Source organism: Bos javanicus, chromosome 18 (assembly GCF_032452875.1).
Source record: "Bos javanicus breed banteng chromosome 18, ARS-OSU_banteng_1.0, whole genome shotgun sequence".
Lineage (NCBI taxonomy): Eukaryota > Metazoa > Chordata > Mammalia > Artiodactyla > Bovidae > Bos > Bos javanicus.
Genome location: NC_083885.1, coordinates 56,019,487 through 56,042,895, shown reverse-complemented (window position 1 = coordinate 56,042,895; position 23,409 = coordinate 56,019,487). Strand labels below are relative to the sequence as shown.

The window sequence follows — 23,409 nt, the reverse complement described above, 5'->3', positions numbered from 1 at the left end:
CCTAACAGCATGTTTGCATACCCATCACAGAATCTACCCAGTGAGCTTGGAACTATTAGCCCCAGTTTACAGATGAGGAAACCAAGCCTCAGAGTGGTTAAGAAGCTTTCCTAAAGTCACATGGCTAGAAGGATTTAGAATAAGTAGATCGACAGATACGAGACCCAAGAGATCACGTGACCCAGAGACCAGACCTGAATACACTTCCTGCTTGCATTCAGGTTCTTAGGACCTGTGTGTCTTGCCCTATTTTCCATATCTCTGTAGCCGTCCAAAAAATGCCCTTTTATCCTAAGCTAGTGTGAGTGGGTTCCTTGCATCAAAAAGAATCTTCAAAGAGGACTTCTTCCCTGGTGGTACAGTGGATAGGAATCTGCCTGCCAATGCAGGGGACACGGGTTCAATCCCTGGTCCAGGAAGATTCCACATGGCCCGGAGCAAATAAAGCCCATGCACCAAACTACTGAGCCTGTGAGCCACAGCTGAAGCTCATTTGTGAGCTTAGAGCCTGTGCTCCGCAACAAGAGAAGCCACCGCAGTGAGAAGCCTGTGTGCCGCAACAGAGAATAGCCTTTGCTCACTGCAACTAAAGAAAGCCTGCATGTAGTAACTGAAGACCCAGCACAACCAAAAATAAATATACATAATTTTTAAAAAATTAAAAAAAAAACACTGTATGAAAACATAAGAGAATATTTTTTAAAAAAAAAGGAATTCTCAAAACAGTAGTATGCTGGAGTGGCTCATAGGAGCTGACTGTTAAAAAATTCAGGAGTCGTCAGCCAGCGGTTCAATCATTTGGAACTTAAGATTGACACAGTAGATTTCACACCATGGACATTGGCCAAAGTTACTCACCAGGGATTTTATTTTATTCCAGAAAGCCACTGTATTTTACTATTTTTTTTGGAGTATAATTGCTTTTGTGTGTGTGTTTGCAGTTTACTTTACACCAGCGCATCACAGATTTTGAGGCAAGGCATACTTAGAGAAAGCCAGGGAGCAGGAGCCACTGGATGGAAAAGACGAGAAGAGACAAGAGTCCCTAGAGCCCTGTCCAAAGCTTCTGCGTCCCCTTTATCTGTTTCACAAGCACTGCGTTGTCCTGGAGCCAGCCCACAGGGCTGCTGAGTCTCTGAATGAAATGGCCTCAATAGGCCAGAAGTTGCTATTTCCTCCCATCCTCCCCTCAGAAGCACAGCCAAGATTGGTCAGAGTTTATTGGAGGGCACGGGAACCATACTAAGGCAAGTTCCAGATGTCTGGCGTCAGTTGGGGTCCATGTCTTCTCTGTCCGAGATGGAGTGGGAGTGCTGGGCAATCAGTCCCCCATGGGCAGCCATAGGGCCTTGGTCCGTGCTGCCCGCCGCTCCAGCTCCGGGCCTGCCCCCTCAGCCTCCTGATCCCAGGCCCGTGGGCAGCCTCTGTTCACCCACACCGGCTTGAGGTTTCCTGCTGAGGCCCACTCCACAAACTGGGAGCCCTGGTGTGGGGAGAGGCAGAGAGGCATGGTCAGCATATCTACTGGCTTGGTTGCTAAGCACATGGTTCCTTGGCAACAAGGGCTATTACAGAAGACAGGCTTGACCCTTGACCTAGGCTCTGTGGCTAGAAAGTTCAGCTCCCAGCAAGCAAACCTTCCAGATGCTGAGAGAAACAAGGCTGACCTTTATGGCTGTGGAACTTTCTCTCCGTAACAGCCCACACTCAAAAGGATGGGGCCAGCGGTAACTGTTGACGAGGAGTTTCCATCTGTTACTATCAGGAGACCAAGAGGGTGGACTGTAGGCTTCTGACTCTGCTGCTAGGGTGTGGTCCTTAGCAATGGGTTGTCCAATGAGAGTAGGTCTTTGGGCTGGGCATCAGGCCCTTGTTGTTAAGGAGATCCTCTTCCTTAGTAACAGGGGCTCTAAAGGGGCAGGACCTCAGAACCTAGCTGCCAAGAAGTTTCTCCCCTTTAGCAATGGGAACTCTAAGGGGGTGCTGCAGCCAGGATCCCAGAAAAGGTAGAGTTTGTTGGTGAAGTTTAAGACACTGGAGATGGCAAAACAAAAAGTACCTGGGCAGATCCGAAATACCACAGGGCCTGGATGTCCTGGTGCAAGGCGAGGCAGCGGGTTAGGTGGTCCCGGTCTCCTGTCACCACATTCACCAGGCCCGCTGGCAGTAAGGTGGCCATCTCCTAGCGGATGGGAGAATGGGTCATCCAGGGCTGGGAGGGAGGGAGTCAGAGACACTGGGGGCAGTCGGGAGGGTGAGCAGTGAGCATCTAGGGAGTGGCCATGGGGGTCGTGGCAGGAATGACTGGGGTCAGGACTGGGGTCATGACTGATAAAGGCTCACAGGCTGGAGAGAACCATCACTGGGACCACAAGGACTGAAGGCTCAGGTACCAGGATGTGGGTTACCATGGTTACCAAGGGGGGTGGGGTGAGATCTGAGCTCCTGCAAGCCATGGGACATCTTTCATCCCCTCTGCTGCTCCCCAGGCTGCTGGGAGCAGCGGCAGGCAGGCGGGCAACTGTACCTGGCAGACCTCCAAGGCAGGGATGGGACAGGCCCCGCTGGGCACCAAGACCACAGTGTTGCCGTGGGCCAGGGCGGGGGCCAGTAGAGACACGAAGGCAAGCAGGGGCCACTCGTCCGGGCACACAATCGCGAGCACGCCCAGCGGCTCCCGCAGCCGAAGCACGGGGCCTCTCAGCTCTGCGACCTGCAGGGACGGGAAGGAGGTCAAGGGCAGAGCAGGAGAGCTGACTACCCTCCTCCAACCTTCTCTATCACTGGCCCATTTTCTCCTCTCACCCCCAGTTTGCTTCTCCATGACAATTCCAATCATCATAATGTAGACATTCACATCAGCTGTGTGACCTTGGGTGAATTACTTAACCTCTCTGCGCCTCAGTCACTCACCTTTAAAATGAGTATAATAATAGTGCCTACCTCAGAGATTTGCTGTTAGGATAGAATGAGTTAACATGTGTGCTGCTAAGTCACTTCAGTCGTGTCCGACTCTGTGCGACCCCATAGATGGCAGCCCACCAGGCTCCCCCATCCCTGGGATTCTCCAGGCAAGAACACTGGAGTGACTTCACTTTCAATGGCAACACTGGAGTGGGTTGCCATTTCCTTCTCCAATGCATGAAAGTGAAAAGTGAAAGTGAAGTCGCTCAGTTGTATCCGACTCTTAGTGACCCCATGGACTGCAGCCCACCAGGCTCCTCCGTCCACGGGGTTTTCCAGGCAAGAGTACTGGAGTGGGGTGCCGTCGCCTTCTCCGGTTAACATGTGTACAGATCTCAAAACCTGGCCTATGGGCTTGTTTGCATGTGTGTGTGTGTATGTGTTTTAAGGTTTTCCTGACTATATTAATAATTGACTATCACTAAACTGCACACACTTTTATTTTTCTGGCTCCACCACCTCGAGGCATGTGGGATCTGAGTTCCCCAACCAGGGATCAAACCCGCACCCTCTGCATTGGAAGCAGGACGCCTTAACCGTTGGACCGCCAGGGAATTCACCTAAACTGCACACACTTTAAAGAGCACAATTTGATGAGTTCTGATATATGTATACACCCAAAAACCAACAACCACAATCAAGATAATGAGCGTCACCCCCCCAAATTTCCTTGTACCCCTAGATAACCCTTCCTTCCTGCCTCTACTTGAACCCTCTGCCTCTGTCCTCAGACAACCAGTGATCTGCTTTCTCTTTATAAATGAGTGTGTGTTTTCTAGGATTTTCTAGATATAGAATCATACAGTCTGTACTCTCTTATCTGGCTTCTTTCATTCAGCATAACCATTTTAAGCTTCACACATGCTGTAACTTGTTCCTTCCTGAGTGTGAGTAGGACCCCATTGCATGGATGCCTTAAAAAAAGATTTTTTTTAAAAAATCTTTTAATTGCGTCACATGGCACGTGGGATCTTAGTTCCCTGAAAGGGATCAAACATGCACCTCCTGCATTGGAAGCCCAGGGTCTTCACCCCTGGACCACTAGGGAAGTCCTTATCGTATGGATGGACCACAATTTCTTTCTCTGTTCACCTACGGGGGACATTTGGACTCCTCTTTTGGTTTACTGTGAATAACGCTGCTATACATATTTGTGCATAAGTCTTTGTATGGATACATGTGTTTATTTTTCTTGGGATAAAACCTAGAAATTGCATTTATTTAGATAAATACCTAGGAATCATGTTTAAAGTATATTTAATTTTTTAAGAAAGTGCCAAACTGTTTCCCAAAGGAGTTATCCCATAGATGGTCCCACCAGCAGGCTCCAGAGAGCCACTGGACCTCCAGTCTGGCTCTTTGCGGACCCCTTGCTCTGACCCCACTCCAGACTGCCTGCTCTGTCTGCCGGCCCACAGACCCCTCTCACCTGCAGGGCGCAGCCTTGGGCCTGGACCCGGGCCCCCCAGGCCCGAAGCCGCTTCACGCTCAGCTCCACCTCCGCCTTGGCGACCTTGAGCTCCACGCCGTGCCTCTCCAGCCTTGAGACCAGGTTGGGCTCTCGGCGTTGCAGCGCAGCCGCCAGGGCCCACAGCAGGGCCGCTCTGGCCGCTGGGGACTGGCTCATCCAGCTGTGGGCGGACGCGACCGTGCACACTGGGGGTTGGCTTCCTCATCCTGGCTCTTCCCAGTGCCCCACCTCTGTTCACAGGCCCTAGCCTGGTGATCCAGGCCCCACTGCCCGTCTGCCCAGGGAGGAAAGTGAGGGGCTGGAAACATCCTGTCAGCTCTGAGAGTTCAGATTCCGCATCCTGGAGTCCAGCCCTGGGGTTTCAGACCCTGTCCTCTAACACCCCATGACCCCTGGCCTATCTCAAGCAATGCACCCCGCCTCCCCCTTCCGACTTACCCGGGGGCGGCCTGGTGAGCTGCCTCCACAGCACCGCGGATATCCTTGGCTCCGCCCTCAGCCACGTAGCCCTGGAGACTGCCTTGTGAATCCCGGATGGGCCTGGAACTCCTGGCTCCAGGAGCCTGGAAACGGCCCCCCACAAAGAGCCCATAGGGGGGTGCTGGGCTGCAGGAGGATGAGGGGTGGGGATGGGTCAGGGCCGCCCCTGCCCAGAACCCACCCTCACCCCTCCCTGGATGGACCACTCCGGCTCCCAGGAGCCTCTGCAGGACCCCGCACTCCTGGCCCCGTGAATCTCTGGGGGAGCACAGAACTTAATTGAGCGGAACTGAGACTCTTGTCAGGCCTGGCAGCTGGAGGTGAGGCTGTTAAGACTCAGAAAGCAATTCTCAGCGGGACTCAGGGACCCCCTCCTCCATGGCCCTAAAGACCCTCCCTTCAGTCCAGGGAGGATCCCCTCTTCCCCTCTTCCCCTCCACCCTCCACAAATTCTGGGAGTTGTAGTCCCTACTCTAGCTCACCCTGTTTCAGGTCCAGCTGGTAGGGTTGAAGGAAGAGCAAGGCCAAAGGCGTCATAGTTGAGACTCTTGGACAGGTAGGGAATCCAGGCAGGGGTCCCCGAGGGCCGCAGATACTCATACAGACCCTGGGAGAGGGGCAGTGTCAAGAGGCCGTGAGATGGGCACAAGGTAGATGAAGGGGTGGTGCCATGCAGGGAGGTGGTTACTCACATCTTGCCCCCCATGCCAAGAAGACCCGCTCTCCTTGCAGCCACCCGTGGGTACTGCAGGGTCCCTGAGGCCATGGGCATTGATCCAGACCGTGCCCACCTGGAGCCTGTGGGAAGCAGGAGACATCAGAGAGAAACGTAGAAAGTTGGGGGGGTGGTGAGTCGGAGAGGTGAGGATGGGATGATGGGAGAGACCCACAGAGGGGGAAGACATGGAGACGGAAGCTGGGGCCTCCCAGCAGACCCCCTGTGTGCCCCAGCAGGCGTCCACTGACCCGTAGGCTAGCTCCAGGGCCTGCCCCAGTCTCTCGCTCCACACGCTGGCACTTCCTCCACGGGGCGTCCCGTTGGCCACAGCCAGGGCCTCCTTGGCTGTGCGGAAGGGGGAGGCCACCACCAGAGGCCATGGCACCTGGAGGGGGTGACAGAGGGGCTCAGAGGGCCTGGCTGGTCCCTCCCTCCAACACCCCATGACACCTTAGGGGTCCACAGCTAGCAGCCCCCAGACCCAGTCCAAATGGCCACCCCGGCGACCTCTGTGTGCTGCTGCTGCCCATGCCCAGCAGAAGATGGGTGGACAGAGTAGGGCCTTTGGGACCTAAAGGGCTCACCTCTGCCTGGGTACATGGGGAGGCTGGAGGCAGATCAGAGACCAAAGTCGGGGGGAAGAATGGGCTATCTGAGGGCTCACTGCCAGCCTGGAAGACCTGGGAGAAAGAGGAAAAGACCTGCCAGTCCCTTCTGGTTCTTCCTCCCCAGGGAACCAGGACTCAGACCCCCAGCCCCTCTTCCCTCAGACCCAGGGGTCCAGCCCCCCGGCCCCTCCTCCCCCAGGCCCAGGAGTGAGCTCTCAGGCCCCTCCTCCTCCGGAACTCCAGAGTCTGTACCCCAGCTCACCTGTGCACCTTGGCTCTGGGCCTCGCTCACGTAGCGCTGTGCCAGGTCACGGGCGGCAGCCCCCCGGGCTCCCATGTCCACGGCCCCATCTAGCCCGTGGCCGCAGCGCAGCCGCCCCATCCGCTCCTGGAGCCGCCTCATCGTCTCATCCCACACAGCCTCCTGGATGAGGAGCCTGAGGCCCCCCTGTTAGGAGAAGGGAGGTGTCAGAGTGGACTAACTCAGGGCCCACGTGGATGGGCCACAGACCCACAGAGGGCCAAGATGGGGGGACATACGTGTAAAGGTCAGAGGAGGGTCTGGTCGAAGAGGCCGAGGACCCTGGAGACTCCCTGAGGCTCCAAACCCTAGGCAGGATGTGGAGTTACAGAAAGCTGGTGACGCAGAGTGAACAGAGAGCTTAGAAATCTAGGACGTGGACACTTAGAAAAAGGAAGAGTCCTAAAGAACCATAGCGGCTTCCCAGATAGCTCAGTGGTAAGGAACCCGTCTGCCAGTGCAGGAGACACAAGAGACATGAGTTCGATTCCTGGGTTGGGAAGATCCCCTCGAGGAAGAAATGGCAACCTACTCCAATATTTTTGCCTGGGAAACCTCATGGACAGAAGAGCCTGACGGGCTACAGTCCATCGTGTCGCAAAGATCTGGACACGACTCAGCGACTAAAGTAACAATGAAAGATAGACACAGAGCCCCCTCATCTGCAGGACCGGGAGGGGCAGGAACGTGGAGACTCAGAAGCTTGAGGGGCGATGTCTGGCACAAGCGATGGTGTAAAGATAGAAGAGTCTGGAGCCATAAAGAACTGAAAATTAAAATGAAAGAAGACAGGCGGCCCCAAGCTCTGGTGACGGACATGCCCAGCCCCCAGGATGGGGGGCCCACGGGCGCAGGAGTCTCACCGGGCTGCGGTCAGACCAGGCTGCATCCACGATACCCTCCACGGCCGAGTCCACATCTGCCACTTCCGTCAGCAGCAGCAGCGACTCAGCCCCCAATGCCAGTCCCAGCTCGGGAACGCAGCCTGCCAGGGTCCGCCGTAGGGCACGTCCTTCCTAGGGGTGTCGCACAGCCTTCAGCAGGGGGCGGAGCATGCTGGCCCCTCCCCAGCCATGGCCCCGCCCCCTCCGCCTCCAAGATACCTCGATGGCTCCGCAGAAGGCCACCTTCTGGACTCCAGGTTGGGCAGCCAGAACAGGCCCCAGGGAGGCAGGGCCGCTGATCACATTGAGGATTCCTGGGAATGGGCCTAGCTCCCCTGCCAGCTGGGCCAGGAGGAGGGGCGTCGGGGAGGCTGGGGGCACCAGGACCACCACAGTGCAGCCTGGGGGAAGTAGGTAGTTCAAGACCGAGGAGTCCAGACTCCCAACCCCTCCTCCCTCAGACCCAGGATCCAGACCCCCCAGCCCCTCCTCCCTCAGACCCAGGAGTCCAGACCCCCAGCCCCTCCTCCCTCAGACCCAGGATCCAGGGCCCCAGCCCCTCCTCCCCAGACCCAGGATCCAGGGCCCCAGCCCCTCCTCCCTCAGACCCGGGATTCAGACCCCACCGACCACTTACCCACAGCCAGTGCAGGGCAAATCCTCCACATCATGTCCAGGAAGGGGAAGGTGGGGGACAGGATGAGACCAATCACTCCTGCAGGAACAGAGGAGACTGGGCACAGGCCCCGGGGGGAGGGCGAGGGCGGTGGGGGCTAGGGGCTGGAACTCCTGCGGCTCACCCATGGGCTCCCAGCCTGCCAGCGCCTCCTCCTGGGTGTGCGCCTGGACTGCGTGGTACTGGAGCAGCTGCTGGGCCAGGGGCACATCCCTGTCTCGAACTTCTCGAACGGCCCGTCCAGTAACCAGGGACTCCAGGGTCCACAGCAGCCGCTGGTGCTTCTGGATCGCCTTGGCCAGCCTGTGGAGCAGGCAGCAGGGAATGCCCATTTCCCACCGCCCCTTGGCCAGGTAGAGTCTTGGAACACAGGCTGTGTCCCTGAACTATAGTTCCCAGGAGCCCTTGGGGCATCCCCACACTATTTACCAGGGGTGGAGGGCACCAAAGGTTGATGAGAAATGTAATCTGGGAAATACTCAAAACCTCAGATTGCTGTGTAAAGATCTTGGCCACCTCCCCCAAAGGTGCCAGGAAATGAAAACTTAACCTCGAATCTCAGTTGTTCTTTGGGGAAATGGCATCTTTGTCTCTAACTTCCCCAAGAGTGTTTTGGAGTGGGACTTCTCTGGTGGTCCAGTGGTTAAGGCTCTGCACTCCCAGTGCAGGGGGCCCAGATTCAATCCCTGATTAGGGAACCAGGTCCCATATGCCGCAACTAAGAGTTTGCATGACACAACTAAAGATCCCACATGCCCTGGTGGCTCTGTGGTAAAGCATCAGTTTGCAATGCAGGAGCTGCAGGAGACGTGGGTTCAGTCCCTGGGTGGGGAAGATCCCCTGGAGGAGGGCATGGCAACCCACTCCAGTATTCTTCCCTGGGAGAATCCCATGGACAGAGGAGCCTGGCAGGCAACAGTCCATAGGGTCACAAAGAGCTGGACACGACCGAAGCGACTTAGCACACACTCATCATGCTACAACTAAAACCCGACACATCCAAATAAATAAATATTTAAAAAACCCAAAAAACGGTTTTGGGGGCTTCACCAGCCCCAAGGAGCTGTTGAGAAATTGTGCCCTGAAGAGTCCCAAGGATATTCAGGGAATCAGGCTTTGTCATTACAAATCTCAGCAAACAGTGGGAAATGGATGTTTCAGCTGCTCAAAGGCAAGCTGGGAACATGAGCCTGAGCTGCCAATGAATTCAGTGTGATGTTGGGGAAGAGTCTTTGTTCTCAAATCCGTCTCCATCCCCTGGGGTCCACACCTCGAGTGCATCACCTGGTCAGATGTTGGGCCCGAATCGCTCCGGGTTGCGTGCTCCAGTTCTCCAATGAGGCTCTGGCAGCCTCCACAGCTGCTGCCACATCCTCGCTCTGAGCCTGCAGGCAACTGGCCAAGTTCTCTCCTAGGGAGATGAATGGGGGGACCCAGTTGGAAGGTGGGGGGAGCCTTTGTCAGAACTGGAGGGGGCTGACATTTCTGGAGCCCAGGAGTAGCCCAAGGCAGTAAAGCTGGTCCCCTGCCCCACTCTGGGTCTCAGTTTTATCATCTGACAAATGGAGATAAATCTACATAGGTCTGCCCACAGGCAAGGATGGGATTTTATGAGACAGCAACTTCAAAAGTGTCTACAGGGGCTTAGGACCATAGCTAGGAAGACTGTTATCAAAGGGAGCCAGAAATCTCAGCCTTCTTCTCCCACCAGCTGCTCCCTGCCCTCAGGGCCGTGAGCAAAGGGACTGGTGTGTTGTTGGTGGGGACACTTGGGGCCATAGATACCTCTCCCTCCCACGTCTGGAGGACATCATATACCTGTGATGGGATCCTGGCAAGGCACTGAACTCCTGTGTTCCGGTTTTAACCACTGTCCATTAACATAGTGACCCAAGTGCCGGTCCTGGGTGTCCAACCAGGCCTGGGGGAGGTGGAAACAGTTAGGAAAGGGATCTGAGAGGTGGCTGGGGGAGCTGGACCCCTACCCAGAGTCCTCTGGGAGAGGAATATCTGCCCCCTTTACCTCATCAGTTATTTTCCTGTGTAGGAAGAAAATACATATGAATATATATGTGTGATAAATCACTCAGTCTTTGTGACCCCACAGATCATAGCCTGCCAGGCTCCTCTGTCCATGTGATTCCCTAGGCAAGAATACTGGAATGGGTTGCCGTGACCTTCTCCAGGGGATCCTCCCAAGCCAGGGATCGAACCTGCATCTCTTATATCTCCTGCATTGGCAGACAGGTTCCTTACCACTTTAAAACATTAAATTCACCATTTTTAAATTCTGTTTTTTTAAGTTGATATGTTGTATTTTCACTTTTATTCAGCTCAAGCATTTTTTTTTTTTTTTTTGGATATGATATTCCATTGTCTGGAGTGATGGCATTTGGTTTATCTACTCATCAGTTGATAGCCATTTGGGTTATTTTCTGCCTTTTGGCTATTGTGAATAGTACTGCTGTGAACATTCATGTACAAGTCTTTGAATACCTGTGTACTTCTTTTGGGTATATGTACCCCAGAGCTGCTGGATCATATAGCAATGTTCAGAGTAACTTATGCAGGAAACATCAAACAGTTTACTATAGCAACCACTTTACATTTCCCACCAGCAGTGTATGAAGGATGTCCTATTGACTTCTACACATGGAGAATGTGAACAAAGCATTAATAAAACTTTTTCTTCTCCATGGAGAAATGACCTTCTTGAATAGAAATGACCAGAACTTCCCTGGTGGTCCAGTGGTTAAGCATCTGCATTTCTAATGTGGGTTTGCTCCCTAGTCAGGGAACTAAGATCCCGATGCAGCTAAAAAGAAAAAAAAAAAAAGAAATGATTTCCCTGGAAATCTGATAAAATTAGTTATATTTCTAGACAACATTGACCCTTGACTGATCCACTACACCTGGACTGGGAAAACTGGGAATAGACCATAAAAATCCAGTGGGAGACATCACTTTGCCAGCAAAAGTCGAATAGTCAGAGCTATACGGAAGTCAAAGTCAAAGCTTTCCAGCAGTCACATGCGGATGAGAGAGTTGGACCATAAAGAAGATTGGGTGCCGAAGATCACTCCTTGCAAACCAGTCGCTCCTAAAGGAAAGCAATCCAGAAGAATTGATGCTGAAGTTCCAATACTTTGGCCACCTCATGTGAAAAGCCGACTCACTGGAAAAGATCCTGATGCCGGGAGAGCGAGGGCAACAGAAGAAGGGGGCAGCAGAGGGTGAGATGATTAGACAGCATCACCAACTCAATGGACCTGAGTTTGAGCAAGGGTCACAAAGAGTCAGACACAACTTAGCAACGGGACAACAAGGACAACAACAATCGAGCGTTGCTGGAGTGCTCCGCATTCTTGTGCTGGACACGTCCCTTGCCAGGACCCTGGAAGCAATGTCTAATGACTGTACCACTGCGACAGGGTCTCTTTGGGAGGTGGGACTTTTAAGCCAGGTGGCTTCCACATCTTCCTGTGTGAGGGCACTCTTAGCCTGGATCTTATAATACTCGGGCCTTGGCTAGCCCATCTGGAAGATGGGGATAATCAGTCCCTCCCTATGTCACAGGTCAGTGGTGAGAATTAAATGGATCACTATGTGTCATATGCTCAGAAGGGCACTTACTTAAGACTTTCTATTAATTTTACTGCATTTCACCATCTCTGCTTCCTGTTTCTTTCTCTCCCTGGTCCTGTCTTCCCCAAATGCTTGCTAAATCTAAGATATCCTTCCTACTTTTTTCTTTCTGCAGACTGTTTTCTCTTTGCATCCCCAATGCCTCAGTCTCCTGATTTTCTCTTACTCTACCAGGTAGGCCTTCTCATTTTGTTTACTTTTTTTTATAATTAATAAGATTTAAAAAATTCTTTACTTGGCTGCATGGGTCTCAGTTGTGGTATGTGGGATCTTCTATCTTTATTTGGCATGCAGGATCTTTAGTTGTAGCATGTGGGATCTAGTTCCCTGACCAAGGATTGAACCCACACCCCCTGCATTGGAAGCACAGAAGCTTAGCCACTGGACCACCAGGAAAGTCCTCGTTTTTCTCTTCTTTAAAAAATATTATTATTCTTATTTATTTATTTTTTGTCATCCCATGCAGCATGCCAGGCTTAGTTCCCCGACCAGGGATTGCACCCACAGCCCCTGTGGTGGAAACACAAAGTCTTAACCATGGGACCACCAGGGAAATGCCCTCATTTCTCTTTAAACAATTTTTAAGTAAAGTAAAAATTCAGAAGTTCCAAATTCAAAGGCCCCCATGGAAAGTCACATTTTGGAAAAAGCTGGGGATGTGTGAACATGAGTTGGACACTAGACAATATTAAAGAATGACTGTTCATGTTGCTAATGTGAAAATGGCCTGGTGGTTATGTTGCAAAATGAGTCCTTATCTGTTAGGAATGAAGATTCAAATATTTATGAGAAGTTAACAGGTCATCGGGTTTTAAATCACTCCAGGAAAAAAAAGAGAAAACAAAGAGCTACAACACTGGATGACTGTTGACATTGAGTGATGGGTGAATTAGAGTTCATAATTTAAGTCCTCTGTGAAAGTTTGCAAAATTCCACCCCCAAAGAAAAACAAAACCTGGAAAGAATGTTCCACAAGGTCCTGGCAGGCCATGCTGGGGTGAGAAAAGGCCACTGGTAGAGACTAAGAACTCAGGACTTGTCTAAAAAGACGGTTAGCTATTGGATCCAGATGGTATTTGTCAGGGAATGTGAGCCAAAGGTTGCCAAACTTTGGAATTTTATTTTCAAGAGAAGCTGGAATCCCGGATGTTTACTTGAAATTAGTTGTCCACTAATGCACATTTAAAAAAAATAAAGTTCAGGCCAAAGAAAACATGTTAGCTGGTTGAATCTGGTCCACAGATTGTAAGGTTGAGCTGCAGGGCAGCAGGGGGGTGGTGGTGAGAGTTGTGGGGGCCCATGGACTCTGGAATCCAGGGTTCAGGTTCAAATCTCAGTTTGACATTTAAGCTGTGTTGACCATCAGCCTATTACTTACCTCTTTAAGCCTCTGTGTGCTATCACTAAATGACAATAATCCCCTTTCACAACTGTTTTGGGGATTAAATGATATCATGCTGCGCACAGGGCTTTCCCTGGTGGTTCAGTCGGTAAAGAATCCGCCTGCAATGTGGGAGACCTGGGTTCGATCCCTGGGTTGGGAAGACCCCCTAGAGGAGGCATGGCAACCCACTCCAGTATTCTTGCCTGGAGAATCCCCATGGACAGAGGAGCCTGGTGGGCTGTAGTCCATGGGGTCGCAGAGTTGAACACAACTGAGTGACTAAGCACTTGCTAAGCACAGAGGCTGGAACATAGAAAGCACCCAACAAATATAAGCAATTTATTGAGTATTATGCCATTATTACTATTTCAGGATAGTCTATCTCTAACCAACCTCCAAGTGTGGGAATTCTCTGTATTCCATCCCAGATCCACTTATTTGAGTCTACATTGTGGCGTGCTCAGTCACTTCAGTCATGTCCGACTCTTTGCAACTCTATGCCCTGTAGCCCACCAGGCTCCTCTGTCCATGGGATTTTCCAGGCAAGAATACTGGAGTGTGTTACCATTTCCTCCTCCAGAGATCTTCCTGACCCAGGGATCAAACCCATGTCTCCTGCACTGCACGCAGATTCTTAACCACTGAGCCACCGGGGAAGCCCTGCACTACATTTCTAAATAATCTTATCATTCCCACTGTTCAATTCTCTTTCTTCTGTGAGCTCCCTGTCTCCAGATCTGAGGCCCAGGCACAGGCAGTATCTGACTCCTGCACATGACCCAAGGCTGTCCCCAGGTCCCTCTCATCATAGCTATGTGATAACCAAGCCCAACCTTTCTGCGACCCTACTCTTCCTGGGTGAGGTGGGAGGACAAGGACAGGGCCAGACACGAGGCATTGTCCTTGCCCTCTCAGTATCTCAAACCCTGTTCCTCCTGCATCTCTGCCTCATCCCCTCCTCCCCATCTCTACAGCCCACACCAGGCTCTGGTCTTATCTTCTTCTACGTATGTGAACCACTGTTCTAACCTCTTCCTCTTTCCCTCCAGAGAAGCCCAAGCTTCTCACACGTGGGTGCCAGAGGGCCCTATGAGATCAGGATGGCTCCGTGGGGGATTCTGAGGGACCTGTATAGAAAATTTGAGGCACTCTACTGATACAGAAGGAATAGGCTACCCACTCCAGTATTCTTGGGCTTCTGTTGTGAGTCAGCTGGTAAAGAATCCGCCTGCAATGCGGGAAAGAGATCTGGGTTCGATCTTTGGGCTGGGAAGAATCCCCTGGAGAAAGGAAAGGCTACCCACTCCAGTATTCTAGCCTGGGAAATTCCATGGGCTGTATAGTCCATGGGGTCGCAGAGTCGGATATGACTGAGCGACTTTCACTACTTATACAGGGAACCCCAAGAGCGTTCTGGGGGACTCTTGAGGGATCACTGGAGCCCCACGAGATTATTTTGCGGGGTCGAAGGTAATTATAGGAAGTTCTGATATATCCTGGGGTTCTGAGAGTTCCTGAGACTATAGAAACTTCACAAGTATTGAAGTGATGGCTAAGGAATTCCGGGGACTCTTTGGAGGTCTCCAGATGGTCAAAGGAGACCTCCTCCTGGAATTCTAGGACCCCGGGAGCCATAGGATGTTCTGAGGAATCACAGGAAATCTACCCAGGCTCTGAGCGCCCTCAGAATTCTGAGCGCCACAGGAATTCTGAGTCCGCGGGGATCACAGGAGGTTCTGAGGGGACCCTGAAAAACGACAGGACCCACTGGACGGATTCTGAAGACTCGGAGAAGCGGTACACTGAGTCTTTGGGCGTGGAACAGAACAGGCACGAAGACTCGCGAGAACAGACTAAACGGCAAAGACACAACAACCGTCAAAGGCCAAGGGAACGCCCTCCAGCCTGGATCCTAAGAAGCAGCGGGAGCCGAGGGGGCGGAGCTGCTGAGCTGCCGCGGTGGATCACGGGAGTCCGCGCGCAAAACTGGGCCCTGAAGACCGCGAAGGGGGATAGGCAGCGCGGATCCAGGCAAGCCCTCACCAGTGCGCATGCGTGGCTCTCCGGTGCCGGTCCGTATTCCAGCGTCGTGAAGATCTCGCAGGCCCGCGATGCTGTCCGCGTCGCAGCCATCACTCTCTCAGACCTTTTTCCACGGACTGCGGGGCTCTCTGCCCGAAGGAACCTGGAGGACCGAAGGGCAGCACCGCCCCCTCTAGCCCAAAGGGCGGAGCTACAGGACACAGGGCGTAACTCCGCCTTAGCACCCGGTTACTCCGCTTATAGGTCTGTGCGTGGGAAGTGGTTTGAAGCATGCGCAGTGCTCAAAGGCGGAGGAATGAAAATGTGTGTGCTAAGTCACTTCAGTCGTGTCCGACTCTTTGCGATCACATGGACAGTAGCCCTCCAGGGTCCTCTGTTCATGGGGTTCTCCTGGCAAGAATACAAGAGTGGGTTGCCATGCCCTCCTCTAGGGGATCTTTCCAACCCAGGGATCGAACCCCTGTCTCCTGCGGCTCCTGCATTGCAGACTGATTCTTTACCGCTGAGCCAGCGGGGAAGCCCAGAACGAAAATATGGGTGCCTTCAAATAGTTCCGAGGCCTTCAGATTTAGAAGAGTGGCCGAATTGGTGTCTTCCCATCACCTTGTTCATATTGGAGATCGAAAGTGTGATTTTAGTTCGAAATACCTTTACTTGAGAATCGAATCTACCTCTTGAGGACGAGGTGATTGAGATCAGACAGGAGTCTTTTAGGATGGACACCGAGGTAAAGGGGCTTCCCTGGTGGCTCAGACGGTAAAGAATCCACCTGCAATGCAGGAGACACAGGTTCGATCCCTGGGTCAGGAAGATCCCCTGGAGAAGTGAATGGCAACCCACTCCTGTGTTCTTGCCTGGAGAATTCCATGGACAGAGGAGCCTGGCGGGTTACAGCCCATGGGATCACAAAGAGTTGGCCACAACTGAGCGACTTTCACTTCATTGAGGTTAAGGCTTTAAAAGTGTGCTAGCTTTGCCCAGTAATCTGGCCGGGTGTGGCTGCGGGAAGGGGCGGAAGTGTAGCTTCTGTGGCTGGCGGGAAGGGGCGGAAGTGTGGCTTTAAACCACACAGGAAGTGTGTCATTTCGTGACTACCAATATTTAGTTTTGATTGGTTGAGATAGTGGCGTGGCTACAGACTTAGACTGGATTGGTCTGTGATTAGGAATGCGGTTGTAGGATTGGTGAATGAGCTTTGCGGTAGTAGGAAGTGTGGCTTACCAGAGTTCTTTGTTACGCAGAGACCGGAAGAGGGGTTGTTATTAACATATTCGGCACTTAGTCTAGAGATACTGGCTCCCGAGAGGTTTGACGCAGTATCTGGTCTGAGTGAAATTAGTCTCAGGCCAGGTTCGCAGATCTTCATACAGAATTGTGGGTGTCGGGAGTCGGTTGAGGGCCGGGAAGCAGGCCTCAGAGTTCGGTTCCCGGTGAAGGTTCCCCCACGTCGGGGTTGCTGAGGACGCCTAGGTCTGTTGCAGGGCCATGGCCGACTCGAAGATGCTGGTGCCGGAGCTGAACGATGCAGAGACGATGGGCGCTGAGACGTCGCGTTTCGAGGAGCTGCTGCTGCAGGTGCAGACTGAATGGACTCCTGGGTCCCAGGGGATTCAGGGGATTTTTTTTTTTTTTTTCTTCTTCTTTTTTTCTTTTTTGGTGGGGTGTGGTTTGTGAACGTGTGCGCGCGCGCTAAGAAAGGGGACGACAGTTCCCAGCATGCACTGGGGAGGCAACAGGGCCTATGGGAGTTGTAGTTGTTTAAATTTGCTACTCTTTGGATGAAATGGGAGTAAGATTGGGGTTGTTCTTCAGGTTCCTCAAAGTAGGAAGGGGACATAGTATGTCTTAGGCCCTGCCTGGCTCATATAGGTAAACAGTACTCACTGAACCCTTGAGGAACAAATGAGGGGGTTCTAAGAGCACAAATGCCAAACCTGGAAATTGTGTTTCTTCACACAGGCCTCCAAGGAGCTCCAGCAAGCCCAGACAAGCAGACCCGAATCCACACAGATACAGCCTCAACCTGGTGAGAAAGACAGAAACCCAAGGAGAGAGGGATAGAGTCCCAGAGAGAGCTGGGGACAGGGAGCATAGGGAGAGGAGGGGGGAAGGAGACACAGTAGTGGGGTATAGAGGCCTAGGGTGGCGAGAGTGAACAGAGACCCAGAGAAAGCAGGGAGGTTACTGAGATCCAAAGAGGGGAGAGGGGTAAATTAGGAGATTGAGATGGACATATATATGTTACTATATGGTGGCTCAGCCGGTAAAGAATCCGGCTGCATTGCAGGAGACCTGGATTTGATCCCTGGGTTGGGAAGATCCCCTGGAGAAGGGAATGGCAACCCACTCCAGTATTCTTGCCTGGAGAGTTCCATGGACAGAGGAGCCAGGCAGGCTACAGTCCATGGGGTTGGAAAGAGTCAGACACGACTGAGTTACTAACACACACATATATAAAATAGATAACTAGGGGCTTCCCTGGCGGTCCAGTGGTTAAGATTCCAAGCTTCCACTGCAGAGGGCTCAGGTTCAATCCCTGGTTAGGGAACCAAGACCCCACATGCTACTGCTACTGCTGCTGCTAAGTGGCTTCAGTCATGTCCAACTCTGTGCGACCCCATAGACGGCAGCCCACCAGGCTCCCCGTCCCTGGGATTCTCCAGGCAAGAACACTGGAGTGGGTTGCCATTTCCTTCTCCAGTGCATGAAAGTGGAAAGTGAAAGTGAAGTCGCTCAGTCGTGTCCGATTCTTAGGGACCCCATGGACTGCAGCCTACCAGGCTCCTCCGTCCATGGGATTCTCCAGGCAAAAGTACTGGAGTGGGGTGCCATTGCCTTCTCTGCCGCATGCTACTAAGAGTGGCCAAAAAGTAAAAAAAAAAAAAAACAACAACAACAACACCCAAAACCTAATAGGGACCTACTGTGTAACACAGGGAACTCTACTCAGTACTCTGTAATGACCTGTATGGGAAGAGAATCTAAAAAAGAGTGAGTATGTATATATGTAGAACTGACTTGCTTTGCGGTGTAGCAGAAAGTAACACAACTATACTCCAATAAAACTTTTAAAAAGAGATAGAGGGAATGGGTGACTCGGGGGCCAGAGATTCAAAGAGAATCAGAAATCCCAAGGAAGAGACCCAGAAAGTGGAGGACTAATACTCAAGGAGGGGGAACAGATCAAAAGAAGGATGGACACTGAAACCCACACAGAGACAGATGGTCAAGGACAAACCCATTGCCACCAGGTTTCTGCATCAAGACCAACTCAGCTGAAGGGAAGGTTTTCATCAACATCTGTCACTCTCCCTCCATCCCTCCACCGGCTGACTTGACTGAGGATGAGCTGCTTCAAATGCTGGAGGAAGACCAGGCCGGGTTTCGCATCCCCATGAGTCTGGGAGAGCCACATGCGGAACTGGATGCAAGTCAGTGCCTTGAGAAGACCCAGGAATCTACCCCCCACCCCCACCCCCATGATCCTTTCTTCCCTAGGACCAAAGATTCCAGGACCCGGGATCACCCTCCCTCAGAACCTAGAAACTTGTTCCCCCGCGCCCCCAACCCCCTATCTAATCCTTTTCCCCAAGGCATATCTCTAACCTCCTGCTGCTGCTAAGTCGCCTCAGTCGTGTCCGACTCTGTGCGACCCCATAGACGGCAGCCCAATAGGCTCCCCCGTCCCTGGGATTCTCCAGGCAAGAACACTGGAGTGAGTTGCCATTTCCTTCTCCAATGCATGAAAGTGAAAAGTGAAAGTGAAGTCGCTCAGTCGTGTCCGACTCTTTGCGACCCCATGGACTGCAGCCTACCAGGCTCCTCCGTCCGTGGGATTTTCCAGGCAAGAGTACTGGAGTGGGGTGCCATCGCCTTCTCCCTCTAACCTCCTGGATATCCACAATCTCACTGGGAAGTCCTGGTTCTACTCAACTGGCCAGGCTGGCAGTTCTCCGTGCCTCACCCCAGGAGATAGTGGGGCTGAGCAGGTGCTCATTAGCTGATCTGACTCTAGTCCTTGGCGAGCTCTTACTCACCCCTGTTTTCTTCTGCACCCTTCTCCCCTGTCTCTATGTCTCTGCCTTGTCTCGTCTCTGTTGAGTTTTGTCTCTGTATCCTTGTTTTTTCAATTCACATATGTCCCCATCAAGCCTTTGGGATGATGCCTTGGCCAGTGCCTTGGGGAGTAGGCACTTATCAAAACCCAGAACCTGCCCTTGAAAAACCTCTCAGTCTTGGATGAGGGCAAAGGAGACAGATGCGATTTCAATATGGTGTGATTCTGTGCTGGGCTGGAGGGGGTTCTTCACTCCCACTAAAGGATCAGGGAAGGCTTCCTGGAGGAGGACACATTGGATATAAGATTGGAAGGAATCAGAGCAGTTCATCAGGCCAAGGTAGAGAAGAGGGTCTTAGGCAGAGAGGAGAGAGGGGTCCAGAGGCCAGAGAAATCATTCAATTGGTCAGTGAACAGTAGTGATGGGAGGAAATTTACAGGGACGAAGTGCGGGAGAAGTGAAATTCTCTGCAGCTGGAAGGGAGCTAACCACGCAGGGCCTCCAGCGCCAGGCTGAAGAACTCAGCCTTCTCCCATTGGCGCTGGGGAGCCCTGGGAGGACTGTGAACTGGGGAGGGTGAACAGGGTGAGCTCTGGGACTTGGTGGGAAAGGGCCAGAGGGGAAGAGACTGGAGACGAAGCGGTGGGTATGAGTCCAACTGGCAAGTTTGGTGTCTTTGACTTCCTAATTGTCTCTGGGTTTCTCTGGGTCTGTGGCTGCTTTCCTTGATTGTGTTTTCCTTAACTCTGCCTGGGCCTTGGGGTTCCCACCGAGGGCTGGGGGTCTCACCCCCTTTTCTCCCTGCAGAAGGCCAGGGTTGTACCGCCTACGACGTAGCTGTCAACAGCGACTTCTTCCGGAGGATGCAGGTTGGGGGCGGGGCTGCGGGGGAGGCCTGGGCCGGGGCCTCTCCCTCCACCTCTTCAGCGTCCCGCATGTCTTCCCTCTCTTCACCCCTAGAACAGCGATTTCTTGCGAGAGCTCGTGATCACCATCGCCAGGGAGGGCCTTGAGGACAAATACGGCCTGCAGCTGAATCCAGGTGAGGGGGTGGGGCCAGGGCCACCGGGAGGAGCCAGGCCCAGTGCAGTTCGGGGGCAGCTCTCGCGTGAATTGGGACTAGTGTGGGCAGGGATTATACTAGCCTCTGGGCTGTAGGGGGCTTCCCAGGTGGCTCAGCGGTAAAGAATCCACCTACACTGCAGGAGACGCAGGAGACAGGGGTTCCATCCCGGGCTCGGGGAAATCCCCTGGACGAGGGCATGGCATCCCGCCCCCGTATTCTTACCTGGAAAATTCCATGGACAGAGGAGCCTGGCACATTACAGCCCACGGGGTCGCAGAGAGTTGGGCATGACTGAAGAGACAGCGCATGCACTCTGGGCTGTAGAGTTCCGGGAGAGGGCTCTGGGAGGAGAGGGAAAGAGGCCCAGGATTTCAGAGAAGGGCGGGGTCTGAAGAACCCGAAGGGGCGGGGCTATCGCAGACAGGCTTTCTAAAGTCTAGCTTTCGGGTGTGGTCAGACGCCTGGCCTCCTAGGCAGAGGGCAGAGCCTCTCCTGTGAGGCTCTCCCAGCACAGGACCCTCTTCCCCTGCGGAGAAAGAACGGAAGGAAACCTGGACTCATGTGACCTCTGACCCTGTGCTCCTTCCCCTCAGAGTGGCGCATACTGAAGAACAGACCTTTCCTGGGCTCCATCTCCCAGCAAAATATCCGCTCCCAGCAGCGTCCTCGGATCCAGGAACTGGGGAACCTACACACGCCCAGCTCCCCGAGACCTGAGGCAGGGTGAGCATTCAACGGGGCCCCTATCTCCTGTCTCCCCGACATTCTTTGTAATATCTCGCTCCATACTTCGGGACGGGGTCCTGGGGCTCTGGGAACACAGAAGGAAGCGAAGTGGAATTTCACCTGGGAAGGTGTCTTGAGGCCCCAGGACTGGGAGGGAGAAAGAGAGGCAGTAGTCCTGGCCAAGCCCTGGCGGCTCTCCTGAATTCTGGGTCTTGTTCCTCCCCAGCCCTGAGAAGCCTCACCTGAGCCTTTGGCTGGAGGCCCCTGACCTCCTCTTGGCTGAAATCGACCTTCCCAAACTGGTGAGCGCATCCCCTGAGGTCTGGGGTCTTGGACAGGGAGTGATGGGAGAGATTGCAACAAATGTTGCTAGACCAGTGTGAGCCTGGCTAGTGCTGCCCCGTGAGCCCAGCTGCCTTCTCTGTTCCCCGGGGTCCTTAGGCCCACTTGCGGTGCTGTCCTTAAAGTGCTCAGACCTGTATTACTGTGTCCCACCTTTTTCCGGGGCATCCCTGGTGGCTCAGATGGTAAAGAGCCTGCCAGCAATGTGGGAGACCCAGATTAAATCCCAGGGTTGGGAAGATCTCCTGGAGAAGGAAATGGCAAGCCGCTCCAGTATCCTTGCCTGGAAAATTCCATGGACCGAGGAGCCTGGTGGGCTACAGTCCATGGGGTCTCAAAGAGTGGAGCACGACAGTGACTAACACTTTGAGTTTCACCTTTTTCCTGGGAGATTAGACTCTTTTAATATGGTACCCCAACACATGAGGCTTCTCTCTCTGGTCTGTGTTCTGATCATCCTGCTGCTGGGAAGGGAAGGGTGGGCTGATTCTCGAGCACCTCCAGGATGGTGCTCTGGGGCTGTCGCTGGAAGTCGGGGAGAATCGCCTGGTGATGGGGGGCCCCCAGCAGCTGTACCATCTGGATACCTACATCCCCCTGCGGATCAACTGTGATGAGAGCAAGGCAGCCTTCCATCAGAAGAGAAAGGTACCTGGGGGGCTGGGGGTTTGGGGAAGCTAGGAACCCTGGGAGGCCTAGACTCTTGGATCTGAGGGAAGAGGGGGCAGGGGGCTGGACCCCTGGGCTCTGAATCCTCTCTCTGTTTTCTCTCCTCAGCAACTGATGGTGGCCATGCCCCTTCTGTCAGTGCCTTCTTGACCGGATATCTTCCTATGCTTCTGTGTTGAGGGGAGAGGCTGGTGGCTTCTCTAAAACTGAAATAAAAGATGTTTGCCTTTGTCTTGTGTGTGGCTAGTAGTACATGGGGAATGGGAGGGAAGATGGACATTGGGCTGGAGTCCCGTAGAGGTCACTGCCCCAGCTCAGGCCTCGTCCTCTTCCCCGGATGTTCTCCCTGGCCTCCTGACCTCTTGTCTTACCCCTTGTTTGTCCCCAACAAGGTCTCAGGGCTGACCTTGCCCGGCTCCTGTTCACGGCCCCTCCTTGGCTCTCCAGCACCCCTGGGAGAAGGTCCAAGCCCCTCCGCCGAGCACTCAAGGCTCTGTGCTATCCGGTCCCCTTCACACTCCATTTTGTCTCTTCCAGTCACTCAGGCTAATCACGGTGAACCACACTGATTTTTTGCACCTTTCTGTAGTTCCCCTTCGTAGGATCCTTTTCTCGAGTACACCTACCCAGATCTACTCCAGTACATCTCGTTTGCCCTCACAGGGCTCATCTGACTTTCCACCCACACCTTGCCCCCACCCTCCCAATTTTCCTTTTTAGTGTGCTTTCCCTGGAAAGCCTTTCAGTTCTTCAGGTTTTCTCTGATTTTCCCTGGTTTCCTCCTCTGGTGGTCCCCAGTACTCAGTGTTACTCTCATTAGTGCGATGTACCCTATAGTGTGACAATGCCTGACTCGCAGTTGTTCACTCCCTAAGTCTGTCCAACTGTTTTTGACCCCATGGGCTGCCAGGCTCCTTTGTCCTCCATTATCTCCTGGAGTTTGCTCACATTCATGTCCATTGAGTCGGTGATGCTATCTAACCATCTCATCTTTGGCTGCTCCCTTCTCATTTTGCCGCAATCTTTCCCAGCATCAGGGTCTTTTCCAATGAGTCGGATGGTCACAACAAGTGGCTAAAATATTGGAGCTTCAGCTTCAGCATTAGTAGGAACTATTTGTTCAGTTAATGAATGATTGCCAACATCCTCTTCTTCCATAGTGAATCCTAGGAGGATAGATAAATGCAGGAGCCTCAGTGGTAGATGTTGAAAGAACAGCCAGGTGGCCAATGTGGCTGGAAATGAATGAACTGAGTGGTGAGAAAGTCAAATGTTTTGGGGATGACATTGAATAGGATCCCTTGGTCCTCAGGAGTGAATTTGGGCTTCGTGTCCAACAGAGGGCGCAAAGCAACTTCAATCCATTGTCTCAGA

General features: G+C 53.0%; 2 protein-coding genes across 3 annotated transcripts; one reads left to right on the top strand and one right to left on the bottom strand.

The window, feature by feature from the left end:
• Nucleotides 1-845: 845 nt before the first annotated feature.
• Nucleotides 846-15,264, bottom strand: ALDH16A1 (aldehyde dehydrogenase 16 family member A1). The gene is made up of 17 exons (XM_061389009.1): nt 15,175-15,264; nt 9,921-10,023; nt 9,387-9,513; nt 8,227-8,405; nt 8,064-8,141; nt 7,646-7,827; nt 7,406-7,558; nt 6,504-6,689; nt 6,218-6,313; nt 5,882-6,018; nt 5,608-5,713; nt 5,398-5,522; nt 4,874-5,041; nt 4,394-4,595; nt 2,528-2,713; nt 2,060-2,182; nt 846-1,483 (listed from the first exon to the last, which is right to left on the bottom strand). Exons 1-17 carry the CDS (start codon nt 15,262-15,264, stop codon nt 1,322-1,324), a joined length of 2,403 nt encoding a protein of 800 aa, XP_061244993.1. The 3' UTR covers nt 846-1,321.
• Nucleotides 15,265-16,659: 1,395 nt separating this feature from the next.
• On the top strand, nt 16,660-22,266 carry PIH1D1 (PIH1 domain containing 1). Of its 2 annotated transcripts, XM_061389026.1 has the most exons (9): nt 16,660-16,749; nt 17,134-17,200; nt 18,426-18,605; nt 20,040-20,101; nt 20,193-20,274; nt 20,892-21,021; nt 21,251-21,326; nt 21,871-22,014; nt 22,144-22,266. In XM_061389026.1, the coding sequence occupies exons 1-9, from the start codon at nt 16,660-16,662 to the stop codon at nt 22,183-22,185; spliced, it is 873 nt and encodes a 290-aa protein (XP_061245010.1). In that variant the 3' UTR covers nt 22,186-22,266. The 2 variants fall into 2 exon arrangements, with proteins under 2 accessions (XP_061245010.1, XP_061245011.1); XM_061389027.1 differs by lacking the exon at nt 22,144-22,266 and having other exon boundaries at nt 21,839-21,907.
• Nucleotides 22,267-23,409: the final 1,143 nt, after the last annotated feature.

Excerpts from the sequence above, each read along its gene's own strand:
- ALDH16A1 (XM_061389009.1), bottom strand. The coding sequence starts at position 15,264 with ATGGCTGCGACGCGGACAGCATCGCGGGCCTGCGAGATCTTCACGACG. Across the intron at positions 8,142-8,226 it reads GGCAGGCTGGGAGCCCATGG|GAGTGATTGGTCTCATCCTG; the intron begins GTGAGCCGCAGG and ends CTGTTCCTGCAG. Across the intron at positions 1,484-2,059 it reads GGTATTTCGGATCTGCCCAG|GGCTCCCAGTTTGTGGAGTG; the intron begins GTACTTTTTGTT and ends TCCCCACACCAG.
- PIH1D1 (XM_061389026.1), top strand. The coding sequence starts at position 16,660 with ATGGCCGACTCGAAGATGCTGGTGCCGGAGCTGAACGATGCAGAGACG. Across the intron at positions 16,750-17,133 it reads TCGAGGAGCTGCTGCTGCAG|GCCTCCAAGGAGCTCCAGCA; the intron begins GTGCAGACTGAA and ends TTCTTCACACAG. Across the intron at positions 17,201-18,425 it reads ACAGATACAGCCTCAACCTG|GTTTCTGCATCAAGACCAAC; the intron begins GTGAGAAAGACA and ends CATTGCCACCAG.